The sequence below is a fragment of the Podarcis bocagei genome, assembly GCF_964188305.1.
Source record: "Podarcis bocagei genome assembly, chromosome: 15".
In the NCBI taxonomy this organism is placed as follows: Eukaryota; Metazoa; Chordata; class Lepidosauria; order Squamata; family Lacertidae; genus Podarcis; species Podarcis bocagei.
The window spans coordinates 19,891,156-19,909,949 of NC_138141.1; the positions used below are offsets into that span (position 1 = coordinate 19,891,156).

The window sequence follows — 18,794 nt, forward strand, 5'->3', positions numbered from 1 at the left end:
TGCAGCTTCTCCTGGAGTTTCTTTGAAATGTAAAGGCAACTAGGGAGGGCTGCAATTTCAGGATGATTTAGTTTCCTTTATTGCAGCGCAGTTTTAGTAATGAATATTTATATTCTACTTTTTTTTAATTTGCTGGTGTGTAGATCAGAGTATCCATACACATGGTGGATGCAAACGGACAGTGGATTTTAGCTGTGTTTCCCCCCACCCCCAATTCTGCTTGGATAACTTTTTGACCAAGCTGTTTATACATGTTCTAAACAAACCAGCAAACCAACACAGTCTCTGACTTCCAGGCTGAATTTGCACTTCTTGTAAGGCACCCAGAGGAGCATCAGAGCCAATGCCGTCTGCGGCTGGGCTCCAGTGACACCACTGCTTTGTTCCTTCTCTGCAAACCAGGAAACACCAAACCCTGTGCTTGGAGAGTGCCATCTAGGCTGCAGCATCAGCCTGCCCGGGCATCCGATCACCTGACTATTGAGGGCCAATCCCAGGCCACCAGACTCAGACTTGCTCCTGAGTCCAAGCAATTTATCTCTAGCCCTCCCTGCTTGCCTTTACATTTCAAAGAAACTCCAGGAGAAGGTGCAAGCTGCAATCCCACCAACTAAATTTGTTTAAAAGAAGAAGTGCAGTGTGTTAAAGCAGTTTGTTGCATTTGTTTGCTATAATCAGTCTGGGGAAAAGGAAAAGCAACTTTTAAACCTCTATCATCTGCAATAATGGCTCTGCTCCCCTGCCCTCTTTCGGATCACCCAACTGCTCCTGACCCACTTGGACAGACCATCAGCACCCTCCCCTCTTCCCTCCAGGACCCAGAACCTGATCGGCTGGAGAACAAATACCTGGCAACCCACAAAGGCTTTAGTGTTCATGCACATTCCTGTGCATGGATGTGCATGAGAGAAGATGCATCCATCATTGTCTTTGTTGTTATCCATTTTGTCTCTTACGCACCTATACATATGTATATCACAATAGGTGCATTCTTTTTATTCTTCGCATGATTGGACCAATGGAACATACAACTGATATTTTATATGAATTGTGTGACTTCATTGTATTGTATTGTATTGTATTGTATTGTATTGTATTGTATTGTATTGTATTGTATTGTGTTGTGTTGTTGAATTATGCAATATTATAAATTAAAGCTGAAATACTTTAAATAAATAAAAATGATGCATCCATTTGTCACTCACTCTAAGATTATATGTTTAGAGATCCTGGTGTGTAAGTGTGTGTGGCAGGTAACCTCTGAAGATTGCCAAACCTAGTAAATGTAGCTCACATTTTTAACAAGGCATCCCCTAAAGGAAAAACTGGGGAGAAAACTTAGGCTGTGGTTCACCAGAGGCAGGGACCAGAAAACAGATTGCGGGTAAATAGAGGCAGCTGGAATGAATGGCTATGTAAAAACAGTCATTGATGAACCTACCCACACCCAATGAATTTAACATATTCTTATGTAAGCAACTGGTGCCAAACTGAGTCTTGTTAATAAAACTCTCCAATTGGCAGGGCCCCAAACGATCATCACAACAATCCCAGTAATATTTCCCCAGTAGTAGCACACAACTGAATGACAGGTTCATCCACTCAAAATTGATCTTGATAAAAACTACCCCAGTAAATCCTCAAAAATGTCAATGCTCCTGTTGAAGAGATTTCTCTGCACAATGTCAGAGGCCCAAAGTGGCTGTAAGTCTGGTTTAAGTAGGAACATAAAGTTGGCTTACAGCTGCTTTGTTTCATCAGCCAAGTCCAAAACAAACCACACATAAAGTGATACCTATCCCCCTGAGATCTCCAAATCAAAATCAAGCATTATTTTTAATTTCTGGACCATCTTTTTAACCACCTCTCTTTCCCCCCCCCCCATATCACACATCTGCTACTGTAGCAGCTGATGACATCCCCAAGGTCTTCATTGAGCCTCATGATTAGAAGGTTAAACTCTGCTGCGCGAAAAAGCGCATCAGTGCATTTTGCCAAGGCTTCATATTTGTGCTCCCAGAAATCCAGGTGTATGCCATTAGCAGGGACAAGTGGAATATGTGCACTTTGCAAAAATGTAAACAGTGTTCAAGCGGTGACTTCTGAGATCAGCAAATCTGCTAGCTGTCTCACCCTGCGGGACACAGAGAACATGCTACAGCGGAGATCAAGATCAGGAGTTCAAGTCAAGAGGGCAGAAAACTGTTGGAGAAAATTAGCACTGCATCTGCTAATTGCAAACACACAAGGCAAATGAACGCTCCACAGATGGCTGAATGGATGAATATCATATTGTATATAATAATAGCAAATTCAAGCGCTGAGTTGTGACAGTTATGTAGCTGAAATAAGCCTACAGAGAAACAAGAAGTGAGGCATGGACAAGTATGTTCATTTCAGTTTCTCGGTTTCTTTTTTCCAATCTTGAGTACAGTTCTCCCCATTTCTGCACCTGTTTGTAACTTTTAACGAGAAAACTGCATTAAAATCTGCATGTGTTTTTCTGCATGTCCACTAACATGCACATTTCAGTATGTATTTTTACCTAGTATATGCTTTGCAAGCAATGCTTCCCCTAATGAGAAACATTTTTGTAATTTCTTCTAATTTCATGTGCATCTTTTGCTAACCTACACATTTCCGTATGCATTCCTTGGTTGCGGAAGTGCATTGGCAAATTTTGAGATGTTGCAAATTTTGAAGGTTCTTATTAAAACAAATTTCTCCACCACTCTTACTCACCAGCCAGTCTCAGTAGCCCTGCCACCACCAGCAAGGAAGTGGGGAAGCTGCTGTCCATCTTTCTGCTTCAAACTGAACACAAGAGCCCTTGAAGCACTGGAAGGGACCTTGCTCACACCATGGGCAGAAGATGCTGCGACACATTTGCAATGAAGCATTTGCAAACCTCGCTTTACAGGTGAGCAGTCTTGAATTACATACTTTATAAAAAAGTCTTTAGGCCAGACAGCAGCCAATTGCAAAAGGGCGAGGGAGAGAAGTCCAGCCAATTGGAAGGTACTGATTAAGAAAAGAGGTGGAAGTGGTGACACAAACCAAGGCTGTGTGTGCTCGATTTATTCCTCTCTGCTTTGAGATTTTGGTTGGCTTAGATGACAGAGAGAGTTGGCTAAGAGGACGGCTTTATGAAATGCAGTTCTCTTTGGCAAAGCCTGGTTTACAAACAGGGGCATTGTTAGGGGGTGGGTCAGGCCTCCTGCCCCTCCCTCCCTGAATAAACTTTTTTTTTTAATGACCTTGCTTATAGGGTGGTTGGGTGCTCTCCAAAGCACAATGTCAGTGCAGCAACTCCCACCCACCATGTAATTGACTTTCCAGTCTGGGCAAAGATTATGTTGATCTGTGGTTGCTGGACAGGCCAAGCTCTTCTGTTACTACATTGGCCTGGAGTGGTCAAATGACACATTGAATAATAATAATAATAATAATAATAATAATAATAATAATAATAATATTGCAGCATGTTTTTCAGTACTTGTGAATTGTGAAATTATTTCCCCCCCAGTTTTTTATTGGTAGATTTAGATCTCTTAGTTGGAGGGATAGCTTAAAATGAAGTGATTACACTGCTATTTTGTTTTCATTGCTCTAACTGGTTTTTATTATATGTTTTTATTATATTTTGTGTGCTACTTTGGCAAGGACACCTTTTGAAAGGGTTGTTGTTGTTGTTGTTGTTGTTGTTGTTGTTGTTGTTGTTGTTTAGTCATTTAGTCATGTCTGACTCTTCATGACCCCATCTGGTTCAGCTCTGGCTTGGGCGATCTGGGCTCCAAAAAAACCCTTAATGACTTTTCGGATTTTTACCTCTTGGACTATGGCAACCCTACTTTACAACATTTTGAAGCCAGGCTATCAGATTGTTTGTGCAGGCTGTCAGATTGTTTGTGCTGCATCAGAAAACTGGTTCTCCACACAGGGCAAAGAAAGTGTAACTTTTTGATGTTCATGAAAAGGCCTTGCCTTACACCAGGCAGGTGTAAAATTGATTAACTTGAAATATTTACTTTTTTTAAACCTTTCTAGTAATAAGCCATAAAGCAGCAACAAATACAAAATGCAATTAATGAAATCAGTAGCATACCATGCCCCACTTCAGTTCAAACCAAAAAATCCCAGGGACAGTTAAAACTACAGTTCATGCAATGTAGACCAGTGTAAAGTGAGTTGAAACTTTCAGGTCTTTGAGACCCAATTAAATATGGGCAGGAGGGACTCTGGAACTTAAAAGGCAGAGATTTGTAACCAACAGTAGTCTAAAACAGCACAGGTCTGTCAGTTTTCATTGGTCTGGGCAAGATTCAGGTCCTTTGTTGTGAATTCATACCAGGATAGCATTTTTTGGTGCCTGTCCTGGTACCCACAAGCAATTTCTCGGAAGAAATATTTCTTCTATGTTTTCTTACTCATAAACAGGCAGTGGCAAGGCTGTATTCAGTTCTCTGAGCAGTCTAAGACTCAATTAGAAGCATTACAGTTAACCTTGGCTGTGAACCGCGCACATAATTTTGAAAGATCTATGGCTAAGCCAGCTGTGCCTGCCTTTCTTATAAAGACATGAAACAGATCTCGTTGAATGAAGTCATCATAACCTCATTGCCACCAAAGACAAGGGTGGATGGAAACAAATGCATTTAGCCCTGCGACCTACAGCTTCTGTATTATGTAGAAAAGCCTATTCAAATCCCATACTGGGTGGAAAGGAAGAAGCATCATTTAAAAGAAGGATGTGTCAGTATTTATTACCAAGCAGGACAGCCTACATGGAGTTGGTACATGGACATGGGTGACACTGTGGTCTAAACCTTTCAAGGAAGGAGGGAGAGTAAAGACTGCTAACTGAAGAGTTCTCTGATAAACAAGACGAGTCGGAGGAACAAGAATCAATCATGAGAAGATATGCCAAGACTCGGTATGGCAAAGGGACTGGATGGGGGAGGGGGGAAACTTTCCTTTCTTTCCTCTATGCGATTAAACAAGAATCCCCCCCTCACAAGTCAGAAATGCCATTTTAATGACTTAAGCTGTGGATTTACGACTGTGTGGAGATAAATTTTCTAACCAAAGCATGTTTTAAGAAGAGCGTGGAAAGTTTAAGAGCTCTGGAATGACGCAGTTAAAAATACCGTCGCCATATTGGCAAGCTCTGTCGGAGGACTTGAGTCTGGGAGGAGGAAAAGAGCTGTTTTTATATTATGGGTGAGACTCCTCAGTGGGACTTAAGAATGACAGATCCTGAGATTAATGATGGAAAGAGCGATGTTATTTATGAAAGTGATGATATATGGAAACCATCTCGATATGAGGATTGGACAAACGGAAAAATCCACACAGAATATAATTGGTGTTTTTCTGCTTAAGGAGACTATCAGAAGAGATCTTAAAGAAAAAAGAAAAAATATACGAACAAGATGAGATGTGGAAACTGAGGAGATTTCACCCCTCCCATACCCAAGAATCTCCTGACCATCTCCTGATGGTCTCTGCTGACTCTCCACAGAGAGAAGGAGGCGTGTCCTGCCTATATACTTATTCTGCCCAGCAACATATCACTGTGTGTGAGAGAGAGTCAGTCAGTCAGTGTATCGGAGAGAGTGAGAGTGTTAGAGATCCTAGAGATAAGATTGCTGCTAAGAGCAGCTGCAGACTCTCAGTGTAGCATTGATTTATGCTCAGAATATTCAGCTCTGTATATAGCTTTGTATCATAGTTGTAGTTACAGAATAAAAGGAAGATATTCTACAGAGCTGCTCTCCAAGTGGTTTATACTCTGCAAGACTCTGCAAAACTCTGCTGCGCAATGACTGTAGTATTGAGACAGTGAATCCGGTGCTCTCAGCTCTAAGCTGTGAGTCCACAGCACTGTGACCTGTTCCTGTGAGAAAGGAGGTCTCTGGCGGTGCTACCCAGCTTGCCTAGCCCAGTCGGGGTTGAGGTGCAAGAGTCCAGTTGGCGCACTGGCTCTAGGGCGATGCTGACATCAACAGCAAGATAAGACTGGATAGAATTGTGAACTTTATTTGGACTGATTTGGATATGAGCGCAGTAGCAAGAAGATGATCGGAATCCCCCTTCGGATCTTGAAATATGGGTCCCCTCAACAAAAATAATTCGGCTTTGTAATTCAGAATTTATGTGATTTGATTTGATTTGATTTGATTTGATTGGTCGGTTAATAAAAATTAATTTTTTTAAAAAAAGACACTGTGGTCTAAACCACTGAGCCTCTTGGGCTTTCTGATCAGAAGGTTGGTGGTTCGAATCCCAGCGAAGGGGTGAGCTCCCGTTGCTGTGTCCCAGCTCCTGCCAACCTAGCAGTTTGAAAGCACGCCAGTGCAAGTAGATAAATAGATGCCACTGCGACAGGAAAATAAATGGCATTTCCAGGCTCTCTGGCTTCTGTCATGGTGTTCTGTGGCTCCAGAAGCGGTTTAGTCATGCTGGCCACATGACCCAGAAAGCTGTCCGTGGACAAACGCTGGCTCCTCAGCCTGAAAGCGAGATGAGCGCCGCAACCCCATAGTTGCTTTTGACTGGCTTAACCGTCCAGTGGCCCTTAACCTTTTACATGGAGTTGACACTTTAGGTTGAGACCCTTCCAAATTTGCTGGCCTGCCACTCCCATCAGCATGGCGAATGGGCAGGGGGATTATGGGAGTTTTAGTGCGGCAACATTTGGAGGGCCACAGGAATAGCTGCCATAGCATTCTCTTCACAAGCTGGTCTCTGTCACAAGGAGCTCAACTGTGGTTATATTTCTGTAAATATTAGACAAATCATTTGGAGTGGAACCACTGCAGTTAAAAAATCCCAAGTGCCCATCCAGTTAAAACACTAAATTGTATGGTCTCTCTGAGATAGGCTACATTCAATGAGTGTACAATCTGCGTACACTCATGGGTGAGCTGCACACTTGTAGTTACCCACATGTAATGTGCAACAGGTGTACAGTCTGTGTAGAGGAGCTTACAAATTAACACGTGTACACTCATACACGCATGTGTAGACAGCTTGTACCTATGTTCACTGTAATGTGTGAACAAGTCAAACAAGAGGTGTGCAGGGCAGAAGGAGAGTCAAGCGTAGATTGTGAAAAAATTACCGTATTTTTCGTTCTATAAGACGCACCAGACCACAAGACGCACCTAGTTTTTGGAGGAGGAAAACAAGAAAAAAATAATTCTGAATCTCAGAAGCCAGAACAGCAAGAGGGATCGCTGCGCAGTGAAAGCAGCGATCCCTCTTGCTGTTCTGGCTTCTTGGATAGCTGTGCAGCCTGCATTCGCTTCATAAGACGCACAAACATTTCCCCTTACTTTTTAGGAGGGAAAAAATGAATCTTATAGAGCAAAAAATATGGTAAATGCTAGGACCTCAGAATTACCTTGATGGACCAGAACCAGCTCAATCCATGCAATACTCTGTTTCTAAAAGCAGTCAACAAACAACATGGAAAAAGTGGGGATGGGATACTTTGTAGGAGCTGTAAATACAATGTTAGGAGAGCGTGCAAACTGTAGTTGTTTTGTTATTTATTTTTATTCTTACATGATGGACCCCCCCCCCTTTGATGGTTTTCAGAAAGGCAGTATGAAAATATTTGAGAAAAAAATGTGCTTAAAATAACTTTTATAAAGAAACCAGAAGCTTTCTTATTAGGAATTGTAGGTACCAAGATCCCAAAGGAGCAGAAAAGACTTTTCATGTATGCTACGACTGCCGCACGGATGCTACTAGCTCAGAGATGTAAAGAAGATAAAGTCCTTACCAGAGAAGAATGGCAAATTAAGCTGTTGGAGTACGTCAAAATGGCAAAACTGACAGGAAGGCTCAGGAACCAAGAAGACAAAAACTTCAAGAAAAAATTGGAAAGATTTATAATTTATTTAAGAGACCACTGTAAGCAAATGAAAACATTAGCAGGATTCTAATAATACTTGTAATGAAACAAATACTATGGAGAGATATAAAATATGGATGAAATAATATGCAGTTGAAAATGTTGACAATAGGATGTGAGGGGTGGGAAAATCTGGAGATTCAGAGGGATCTCTAAATATGAATATGTATTCGGTATTTTACACTTGTAAAATCTAATAAAACTTATTTCAAAAATAAAATAAAGGCAACAAGAAAACGAGGCGGGGGGGATGTTTTAGAAAAAAACAAAACTCTGCCACTGTGCGAGAGACAGAGCTTCTCTCTCTTTTCCTGTGTCCATATCATAACAGCAAAATCAGATATATTAACAGATGTTATTTGCCCTCACAATGAAAGAACTGTCCTTGCGAACAGCAAGGTGCTGCTGATGGTGCCAAACTAGGCTATCACATAGCTTCTCGATCTGCTCTCCTGAAAGATGGTGCCTCCCCCAGTTCAGCAGAACTTTCTGTAGCTTTGGGAAGTTGCCATCAACAGCCTCCAGTGCCTGGAACTTTCAGAGCCAGCAGCTGTTGAAAGTACTGGGGAGACTGCAGGCATTTATAAAAAGTCTTCTCCCCTGGGATCTTGTTATTGCTGGCGGGGCTGGTGGTGGTGGTGTTCTTCAGAATCCTTTTTCTAGTCCCACAGATCTCCCTGCTACCATTACTGTGGCTTTTGCTTTCTGGAGTAAATAGTATCTATGGGATGAACAACGAGCCCAAGGACTATTTCTTAACCTGTAAAATTATTATTATTACTACTACTACTACTGTTATTATTTATTACGTTCTTATAGGCCGGTTGTGTGAGGCTACAAAGCAACAAGAAACACTCTTTTCGAAAGCTTTCTCTTCATACCAGCCATGGTCACCTCAGGCGACAGAAAAATAGTCTCTGTTCTTACTATTATATCACAAGCTTTAAGCCTGAATCCTAGCGCTGAAAAAATCAGTTTCTGCACTAAATTCAAAGGAGGCTGGCTCCAAACTTAGCCTCATTAAAGACTTTTGCATGATTCCAAAAGGAGGCTGTGAATGCTTAGCACCTTCTTGATTAAGCAGCTCCGCATTTAGAATCTGCAACTGCCCAGTAAAAAGTTGGAAAGCGATTTTACATCTTTTCCGTTTAAGTCGTGCTGGATTTCTTTAATTCTAGGAAGCCAATCCCAGGGAGTTAGTGTCAAGCTTAGACCTCAGCGCTCACAGTAACACCAATGCACACTTCTGATTTAGTACATCTAAACATAATCCTAACAGCACAATGGATGTCAGCCATCTGCTGTGATCAGCAACTGCAATGGATATTGTCCAAGCAACTCTTGAAATAGTTTGCATATGTGTCTTAGCGGAAGAATTTAATGAGTAACCAGTTTGCCATCTAGTGGTTACAGAAGACCCTGTTCACAATCAAAGGGGCAGAAAAAAGAACAGGAGAACTCTGGATCCATCACTTGACATGGGTGCAGAAGGATCCAGTATGGAGCTTTGCAAACATGAAATAATACCTGTATTGTATAAAGAATGTGTCACAGCTCCAGAATCAATGTTGTAATCTTCTACAGGAGAAGGTAAAATGTGACTTTGAGGGGGAAAGGGCCAACTTTGCTGATCAAGAGGGCCAAGGCATAGTCTGAAACAGCAGCTCTGCTGAAGCAAAGAAGTCAGGGAGGTCTGGTCAATGCCTGGAAGGGGGGAAAAGGAATCAAAGAAGACCTCAAAGATACTGAAGATAACATGTTATGGGGCTCCTTCCTCAGAAGCTCCTGACTCTCTTCAACAGATTAACTATAACAAAGCCATCCTGTGACACTATAAAAACATATAAGCATGTTTTAGCTATCACGTGAAGAGATTGAGTCAATGGAGAGAAGAGTCTTCTGATTCATATGTGGTTAGGGTTGCTATATTTCAGAAAGTGAAAATCCAGACAGAAAAGTTGTTGCATTTTTTTTTAGCAGAATTGTTGAACTTTGGGGGGTGAGGAGCAAAGTTTTTTTCAGTTTAGAACAGCACTGCTGGCATGGGCAGCCTATATGGGGTGGGTTTGCGCACATCGGCAGGATCAGAGATGTTTGTGTGCATTTTTAAATCAAAATAATGACACTAATAATAACAATGATAATCATCCAGTCTTGTGATACATTAAAGATGAAAAAAAGTTTGTTTTGGCTTATAGTTTCATGGACTAGAGTCTGCTCCATCAGATGCATGAAGGGTTATCTTCAGAAGAAAGGTTTTGATACACATGAACAGACAGGAAAATGTTGTAAAGAATAGCAACAAAATACAAAAGTACAACCTGAGACCTATTAAATTAAAATGTGCAGAATAGAGTGACCACCAAGTGAAGGTGATTAAACCAGTATCCACCAGGGCCCACAACCCAAAGAGACCAACACTGTTGTGCTGGTGTTCAGTGTCAAATGAGAAGCAGCCCCTTCCAGCCAGCCATCATATCTGGCTTGGAAGAAAGCCCAACTCACTCCAAACAGCACCTTCCTCTGAAGTGGGGAAGATTAATACACTCATCAGCTGCTCCCAAGAGGACATAATGATATCTAATTTTACATCTGCTGCTTTTGGCATAATAGCCATCTAAAAGTGTCAAGGAGGGAAAAGAGAAGAGCCAATCTGAAATCAAATAAGATTGCCCTTTACTTTTCTGTTTCTTTTCTCCTCTTCATAGGCTGGCTGCCCATTTTGATTATATTACTGCAACCTGATTAAGCAGCAAAAAAGTACTGAAGCTAAATATGCCAGTCTGGGGGCCAGGTCCACCTCTGACCTTGCAATAGATTTTTGTGTGCATTCAGTGTGTTGCTTGGTCTTTCACAAACAGGAGGTACATGCTAAGCTGCTGCTGCTGCTGCTGCTGCTGCTGCTGCTGCAAAGGATCCAATTTACCCTCCACACAGCTCCGCCTCAAATGTCCTCTTTGATTCTTTAAGACTGACAACTGCCCATTTTTGTTAATAACCTTCTATTGTCAATGTCTGTCTAGGACATTTGCATCACCCTCACCTTAAAAAGGAACACATTTACTCATTTTCTTTTTCATGCTCTCTACCTATCTGGGCATGAAAATCGACACCTAAGATAGCTGATTAACACTTGACAAGTGGCTTCTGCAACAAGGAAACCAGTGGCTATTTTAGAACCCTCTTGAAATGGTGCAACTTCTATCATACCAAGAATTTTGCTCATGGAAAGGTTACCTCTTTTTGGAAAGGAGGAAAAAGCCTCTATCATCCAGGCATGGCCTCAGGCTTTGTATTAACTCAGTCATCCTTCCAATACTTTTATCTCCCCCTCCATGAATCACCAAACAGTAGCCTTGTTCCAATTAATCCTCTTTATTACAAAAACAAAGTGCAGCCCTGACCAGAGCTATGGCAGACTTTGTAAACATGTTCTGGAACATTTACAGAAGCCTTTAAAATCCCTGCATGTGCTTCAAAGAGGTGTTGAGGACTGCCATTCCGTTCAACTCCCGCAGCCGACTAATGTGCCTAGAAGTTGCAAAGCAAAAGAGGAAGATTAAGTCAAATGCAATTGTTAGGGCAAAAGATGAAGTTATGTGTCTCTCACTTATCAGAGTCGTAGACAGCAGCTCTCTCTCTCTCTAATTTTTATTAAATTTTCTGTTTTACAATTTAGAGTATTCATTTTAACAACCTTAAAATATCAATGACTTCCTCTCTTTCCTTTCCATGGTTCATTTTGTGTAACATAAATCCCTGCATATTTTACATAAACTAAACCATTGAGCATTCCATTATTAGAGCCATCAAAACTTATTTACACTCTTGAATTTATCTCCATGCTGCCAATGGTTTCAAATGGGTAGAAAGCAACTTGAAAGGGAACCTGCATGCCTTCTTCAATGGATTTCCCAGCAGATAAAAAAAGCTTATTATTTGTAAATTCCTCCTCCTCCTGACACAACAGAGTTTAGTTGTTGTTGGCATACTGGAGAGCAGGGGAGCTGGATTGGCTGACACCAGATCTCTCACACACAATGCCCTAATAACTTAAGAAGAGTCTGGTGGATCAGGCCAAAGAGGACCCATCTAGTCCAGCATCCTGTTCTCACAGTAGCCACCCAGATGCCTATGGAAAACATGCAAGCGGGACCAATGCACAAGAGCATTCTCCCCTCCTGTGGTATTCTGCAATTGCAATTCCCAAGGATTTTGCCTCTGACCATGGAGGCAAAGCACAGAAATTTGGGTAGGAACCATGAATTTGTCTAATCCTCTTTTAAAGTCACCCAAGTAAGTAGGGTGCATCACTGCCTCCTGTGGGAGCAAGTTCCATTCCACTGAATGAAGAAGTACTTTAATGTGTTCTGAATCAAAGCACTCCACACTCTTGAGAACTATTGCACGAGGGTGTGTTCACATTGCAGCACATTCCCGCTTTCACCGCAGATCGTTGCTTTCCTCTTGCACAAACTGTATGCACGAGACACATACATACAAACATCCCATCTGCAACTGGCAAAACCTGTCCTGCTTCAGAAAGCCACATGATGTGCATTCAGAACTCAGCACTTCCTGGCCCACTCCACGTGTCAAAAGGGATTCCAGAAGGTAACAAAAGATGATATTATAATGGACACTGTCTGAAAAATGGTAAAAACCTGACTGACTGGAAAACCCTGATCTCACTACTTGGCTGTGATGTGTCAGAACAGTCAAGCAATTATCTCTCTCACACAAAAATCATTCACCGCTTGATGCCTTGACCACTACAGCTGTTTGTATAAAGCCCACCAAAGTGGCTGAATGTGTACTGATTTACAATATTTGTTCATTATCTGCCAAATAACATCAGTTCCAAGGGTGGCTGCCAATAAATATTAGCACGAACAAATGCAGAACGAGACCAGAAAGCCATAAAAAATGAGCTTTTCAGAAGTCTAGCCTTTATTCCCCCAGCATGCCTTGCATCTGTCTCCAAAGCCAGGGATTGTGGGAGGCAATGAGGGAGGGAAGGAGAGACTTACCTGTCAGGGGCTTGGCAGCCATTTCTAGGGCAAGGGGAAACTAATATTCACCTTTTGTGATTACATGCATAGTAACGTTTAGCATCTTTCTGTATTTTAAATATATTGGAAGCTGCCTTGAGAACTTCACTTGGTAGTTCAGCAGGACATAAATATGCCAAATAAACAAATAAATAAAACCAACAGAACAAGGACAATCCTCAGTGAGCCCACATCTGTGGATACTTGCCTGGCATCAGCTGTGCAGAGCTTTCCTAAAGCAATGGCTGCGTTCTCTTGCGCAGACGTCCTCTGAGCATCCCTGCCAGCGACTTTCAATAAAATCCGCACAATATCCACGTCGAGCAAATTAGTGGCTGCTCCGGGCACCTCAAAGCATCTCCCAAGGCAGAAAGCAGCATTTCCTGCCAACACCTCATTCTCTGAGCGCAGAAACTTCAGCAGTATCTTACATTCTGCAAGGTTGTGTGGAGCCAAAGAGAAACGGTGTCAAACATCAGCAAAAGAGTAAGGGATGTAACCAAAGACTCTGTCCCCTCAATGCCAAACACCCTCATGGTTCTTTGGAAAAGAAGATCTAGCAGCAACACGGCTGCCCTGTGGACAGGGAGTAGGGAGAAAATGCAGATTAAACTCATGTCAAGTCTTTGAATAAATTGAAAAGAGCCAACCTGCTACTTGCTGCTCCACCCACATTCCAGGGGAGCCATTTTGCAAGCTGACCTACAGGGCCTGGACAGAAAGCAATTTAGTGTCAGGGTACCAGAGAGGTGGGCTGAAAAGGTTTTGAAGCAGCAAAGGGCGGTTCTGTACCGAGAGGGGTCTGGTGTGACTTTCCACAAGCTAGGAGGGTGGGAGAGCTTCCTTCAAGGTGCCTGCATATGGGTGGGGAAAGAACCAGCTAGATCCAAGGATTTCACACTTCTTTGAGAGACATCTTCATCCCATTGTAACAGAGACACTGCTCTCCTCTTTCAAGAAACACCATGCACATGGAAGCTGGCTTGCAGGAGTTACATGTTAATGATCTAAAAGTCAACCTGTTCCAAGGCAGGGTCCCAATATTACCTTGCAATTAGATGGAGATTATTATGCAGACATCTAATGACTGTCTGAGCAGTCACCTGTAGGCATCAGTGCTTTCCCAGAGCAGGCTTCCAAGGTATGCAACAACTTGATTTGGGGGTGGGGAAAAGAACTGAAATGAGCTCTAAGATCAAAAGCTCAAAGTTGTTGCTCAGGAATAATCTCAGAACTGTCCTTTCAGAAGTGGCCCTAAGAAAGGGTGTCCTGCACTAAGGTGTTGTTGTTGTTGTTTAGTCGTGTCCGACTCTTCGTGACCCCATGGACCAGAGCACGCCAGGCACTCCTGTCTTCCACTGTCTCCCGCAGTTTGGTCAAATTCATGCTGGTAGCTTCGAGAACACCATCCAACCACCTCGTCCTCTGTCGTCCCCTTCTCCTTGTGCCCTCAATCTTTCCCAACATCAGGGTCTTTTCCAGGGAGTCTTCTCTTCTCATGAGGTGGCCAAAGTATTGGAGCCTCTGCTTTGCGATCTGTCCTTCCAGTGAGCACTCAGGGCGGATTTCCTTCAGAATGGATAGGTTTGTTCTTTTTGCAGTCCATTGGACTCTCAAGAGTCTCCTCCAGCACCATAATTCAAAAGCATCAATTCTTTGGCGACCAGCCTTCTTTATGGTCCAGCTCTCACTTCCATACATCACTACTGGGAAAACCATCGCTTTAACTATACGGACCTTTGTTGGCAAGGTGATGTCTCTGTATCTGCATCAAACTGTCACTCGTCTATTCTTTAAAAAATCTCCAAAACTCAGCTTCTCATTAGAGGCCCAAATGCATTACAAGCCCTAGGCAGGCTAGAACTGGGGAGGTGGGTGGGCTCCTCTCCTTGACCCTATCGGGGTCAATAAAATCCTCCTAAGGGCAGAACTAGTTACTTTATTTGCTATGTGTCCCCTCAGCAAAGTGTTTGCAACAACTCACATTTGCCAAGGTGATGAAAAGGGAGCACCCAAAGAAGAGAGGTTGCATAACCCTTCCAAAGTCGCGCGTTTTCCAAAGCAATCTCCCCTCTTCTGAGCCATTTCTCTCCCCACCCTTCTTCCCCCAGCTCAATTGTTTCCAGCTTTGGGGAGGGGGGAACTATGTCAAAATTGATGCAGGGGGAAGGGAGAATTTTTAAGGGAGAATCTGCTGGTGGAGAACAGTTAATCTCTACTCTACAAATGTGCCCCCCCAGCTGGTCTCCACATTTGGATTAAGAGTGAAGCTCACAAGGAAGCTTGTGTTTGCCTTGTAATACAGATTTCCCCTCCTCCCCCCAAAACCAACAACTCTGCTTACAGTACAGAGTCCCTCTTTTCTGCTCCTTAAACTGTTCCCTTTAAATGAGTGCAAGATACTGTTTCCTCTTCCAAGATGGCGGTTTACCGTTCTGCATACAAACCTATTTTCTCCATAGAAAATAGGCACAACAGGCTGCACTTTAAGAATGACTGGAGGCCGTATTATGCAGCAGTGAAGGCTACCCTGTTTGTAAAATGTATTTGGATTCTGCAGGACGTAAGATAGGATTAACGGTCCTGCTTCATCCTGCAGACAGCAGAGATTCCTGTCTGTGGTCCTTGCCCCAGATCAACTCTTTGCAGCCAGACTTACTTTTATCCAGCTTCACAATCTCTTCCTGTGCCTCTTGGCTACTTTTGGCACAAACAGCCAGGATTTTCATTGCATAGCCATGTGTGATCTGCCCATCTGCCTAGATTGGAGTAAAAAAAAGAGGCATCCATTAAATGTCTAGTTATGCACTCTGGGGCTCGGAAATATACGACAAGGCCCTCAGTTCCAGAAAGTTTATGGGTGCTTTATGACAAGGCAGCAAATCATGGGGTATTTAGGCATTCTGAGAGTAATAATTTTCTTCCATCTTTAAATATATTAGCTCCTAATTATGCTCAGACAATGCCTCATAATCAGATTCAAGCTCTAACACTACAACAGTCTGTGACCTCTGACAGGAATATGGGCACTCCCAAGAATATGCAGTTCTAATGATGCTTCTTATGGTTCATTTCCATACATGAATTGCTGATAAGGGAATAAATCCATCCAAGGGATGGCTTCACTGCACATTAAACAGAACGTATAAAAGGTCTCTTCTTTCAGCTTTCATAGGTACCCGGACCATTTTCTCTGGGCCGAAACATTATTTAGAGGTGAAGAGCTAAGGCCACGGAGTCATCCAACACTCTGTAAATTATTTTCCTTCCTCTCTGCTCCTGCTAAATTTTGCTTTTCATTATCTTATACTTATTCATTACATTCTATTCATTATATTATGCATGCAGTAGCCTGCATGGGTGAAGATGGAATGGTGGCAAAAGTGAGCACTGACCTCATTGCTGCCATGCTAAGATGCCAAAGGAATGCCTAGAATTCTTCAAATGGTTGCAGACTGGATATGCTGGGAGTGAGGCACAGCAATGCTATGAATCTCATGCAGTTTCCAAGCATCCTTTATCTGCTGTGACTCCATCCAGGCATAATAGTTACATTAAGAGGTGAGGTATCTCAACCTCCTCACTAAACTACAACTTCTGGGATTCCTGGGGGAGGAAGCGGAAAGCAGTGAGAGTATCACTGTAGGTGGGTGCACTGCTGCCTCTCCCCTAGTTTTAAAGGACTAAGATGTATTCAGGGCACCTTCCTTCTATTAACTCCTTCTTTTAGATTATAAGGCTGAGGACAGCAGCTATCTTATGTTCTTCTTTTTCAGCAGAACAGGGTGGCAAAAATACTATAAACATTATTGGAAAGAACATTGCCACACTGGAGGAAGGGGCAGCAGGGGGAGGACCTTAATAGTAGTGCAGGTAGTTGGGCAATCCCATAAATTATTTCTAAGGTGTATATATACTAAGGCAAGGTTGGGCCTATAGCTCAGTGGTAGAGCACATGCTTTGCATCTCATGCAGCAGGTGGCAAGATAGACTTTGGGAAAACACTGCCAATTCAGAACTGGCAGATGCTGGGCTAATGCTGGGTATAAATAATAAATTATTATTATTATTATTATTATTATTATTATTATTAATCTGCTCCATTACAGCAAAAACAGCAATGAGCATAGCCGCCAATGTTTCCCTTTTTTTAAGGGAAATTCCCTTATTCCGAATAGGATTCCTCGCAAGAAAAGGGAAAAGTTGACAGCTATGGCAATGAGTACCAGGCTAGATGCATCAATGTTCTGATTCCATATAACTTAAAGTGTGAACATTTTCAGGAAAGAAAGAAGAGAAATGCCTATAATAAGCAACCCTAGTTTCTGTATAACCAGAGGGTCCATTTTGCACCCAGTGCTTTTTGCTTCGGATTTAGTATAAGGCAGGGGAAGGGCTACAGCTCCTTTGCATGCAGAAGGTCCCAGGCAGAACCATAACTAGGGGGCGGTGGGGGGGGGGTAGCCAATTTTTTGCCCTGGGTGAAGCCTCCAGAGGGGTGCCATTGAGGCTCCCAGCCTGTGTTTTTGTGTGTGTGTGTCCACAAATACACATGGGGGAGTGCCAAACTGGGTCTGACCCAGGTGAAATAAAGCAGAGTTTCACCCCTGGTCCTAGATTCAATCCCCAGCATCTCTAGGTAAGGATGGGAGAGAGCTCTGGCTGAAATCCTGGGCAGCCACTGTCAGTCAGTGTAGCTATCATATGACTCTGTATAAAGGCAGCTTCCTATGCTCCTCTAGCCCAGGTTCAACTATACCTTCATTGTACAGGGCACTGTCATGAAAACACTGACTTTCTAGACGTTATAGAAACCTGAAACTGGCGAATTACCTTGAGAAATCTGATCATTTTCCTCACCACACCATCTTTTATCGCCTCTTCCCGTGCCTCTGGACTTATTGGCAGGATGTGACTTAAAAGCCCAACTGCTCGCTTAAGGAGAAGAAATTTGAAGGTGGCGGTAAGAGAGAGAAGTTGATTTGTCTTCTTTCAAAAAAAAACCACAAGCTATCATATTTGTTCATGTCATGGTCCTTTGCTAGAGCTGACTTTTATATATATATACTTTTACTTTTATATATTGCTGGATAGACACCGTCAAGGCAGAAAATAAAACAGCAAGCCAATACTCAACATTTATTATCTGGAAAGGAAGCTCATCATGCCTGACAAACTGTGGCTCTTCGTTTTGGTATTAATCTGAGACAAAGCATAGCTCAGGCTACAGAAGGACAACTCCTATGTTTATTTGTGCCTCAGTTTCCAAGCTAAAATCCTTAGTTTAAAGCCAAAGTGGAATGGCAAAGGCATCATGGTTGGGAGCAAAGAGAAGTGACTCCCAAGAAGGAGGAGGAGTACAGTACATACTGCTACTTCATTTCTGAGCCATAATCCTCTGCAGGCAGCCTGTGGGCATTCCAAGCTAGCCGCTGCTTCTTTCCTTCCCACTGCCTTTGCCCCCAAACCTTTTTCTGCTTCTGGCAACATCCCAGTCCCAATCTGCATGCTTCCTCAAGATACGATAAGAATAGACATAACAGCATTATGTAGGCAATTTATAGCCCTCTCTTTGTTAAAACCAAAGCCAGTACAACATTATATAATACATAATAATATACATATATATAATTAAACCTCAGTAAGAAAACAAATTTACATCACAGCACTGTGAGAGCAACAAAACACATTCATTTAATATTAATCCTACCACTTTCCTTCAACTCAAGTACCACTTACTGTCACAATTCTTCCCTCTTTACAGTCAAAGAGGGACATGCATTTCCCAGAAATCTCTATGGCAAGATCCTGAAAAGAACCAA

At 42.5% G+C, this 18,794-nt stretch overlaps 1 protein-coding gene across 7 annotated transcripts in view; it reads right to left on the minus strand.

Moving 5' to 3' along the window:
* Positions 1 to 13,074: 13,074 nt before the first annotated feature.
* Positions 13,075 to 18,794, minus strand: part of TTC12 (tetratricopeptide repeat domain 12) — a 32,343-nt gene continuing 26,623 nt past the window's right edge. For 6 of the 7 annotated variants that reach the window (XM_081171531.1, XM_081171532.1, XM_081171529.1 and 3 more), the window contains 4 exons: positions 18,712 to 18,780; positions 17,806 to 17,907; positions 15,632 to 15,731; positions 13,075 to 13,406 (listed from right to left, as the gene is read on the minus strand). In XM_081171531.1, the coding sequence (XP_081027657.1) occupies positions 13,090 to 13,406; positions 15,632 to 15,731; positions 17,806 to 17,907; positions 18,712 to 18,780 (588 nt within the window). In that variant the 3' untranslated portion in view covers positions 13,075 to 13,089. Of the gene's footprint in view, positions 13,407 to 15,631; positions 15,732 to 16,368; positions 16,579 to 17,805; positions 17,908 to 18,711; positions 18,781 to 18,794 lie in introns of those variants that run through there. The other variant, XM_081171534.1, reaches the window with a different exon arrangement.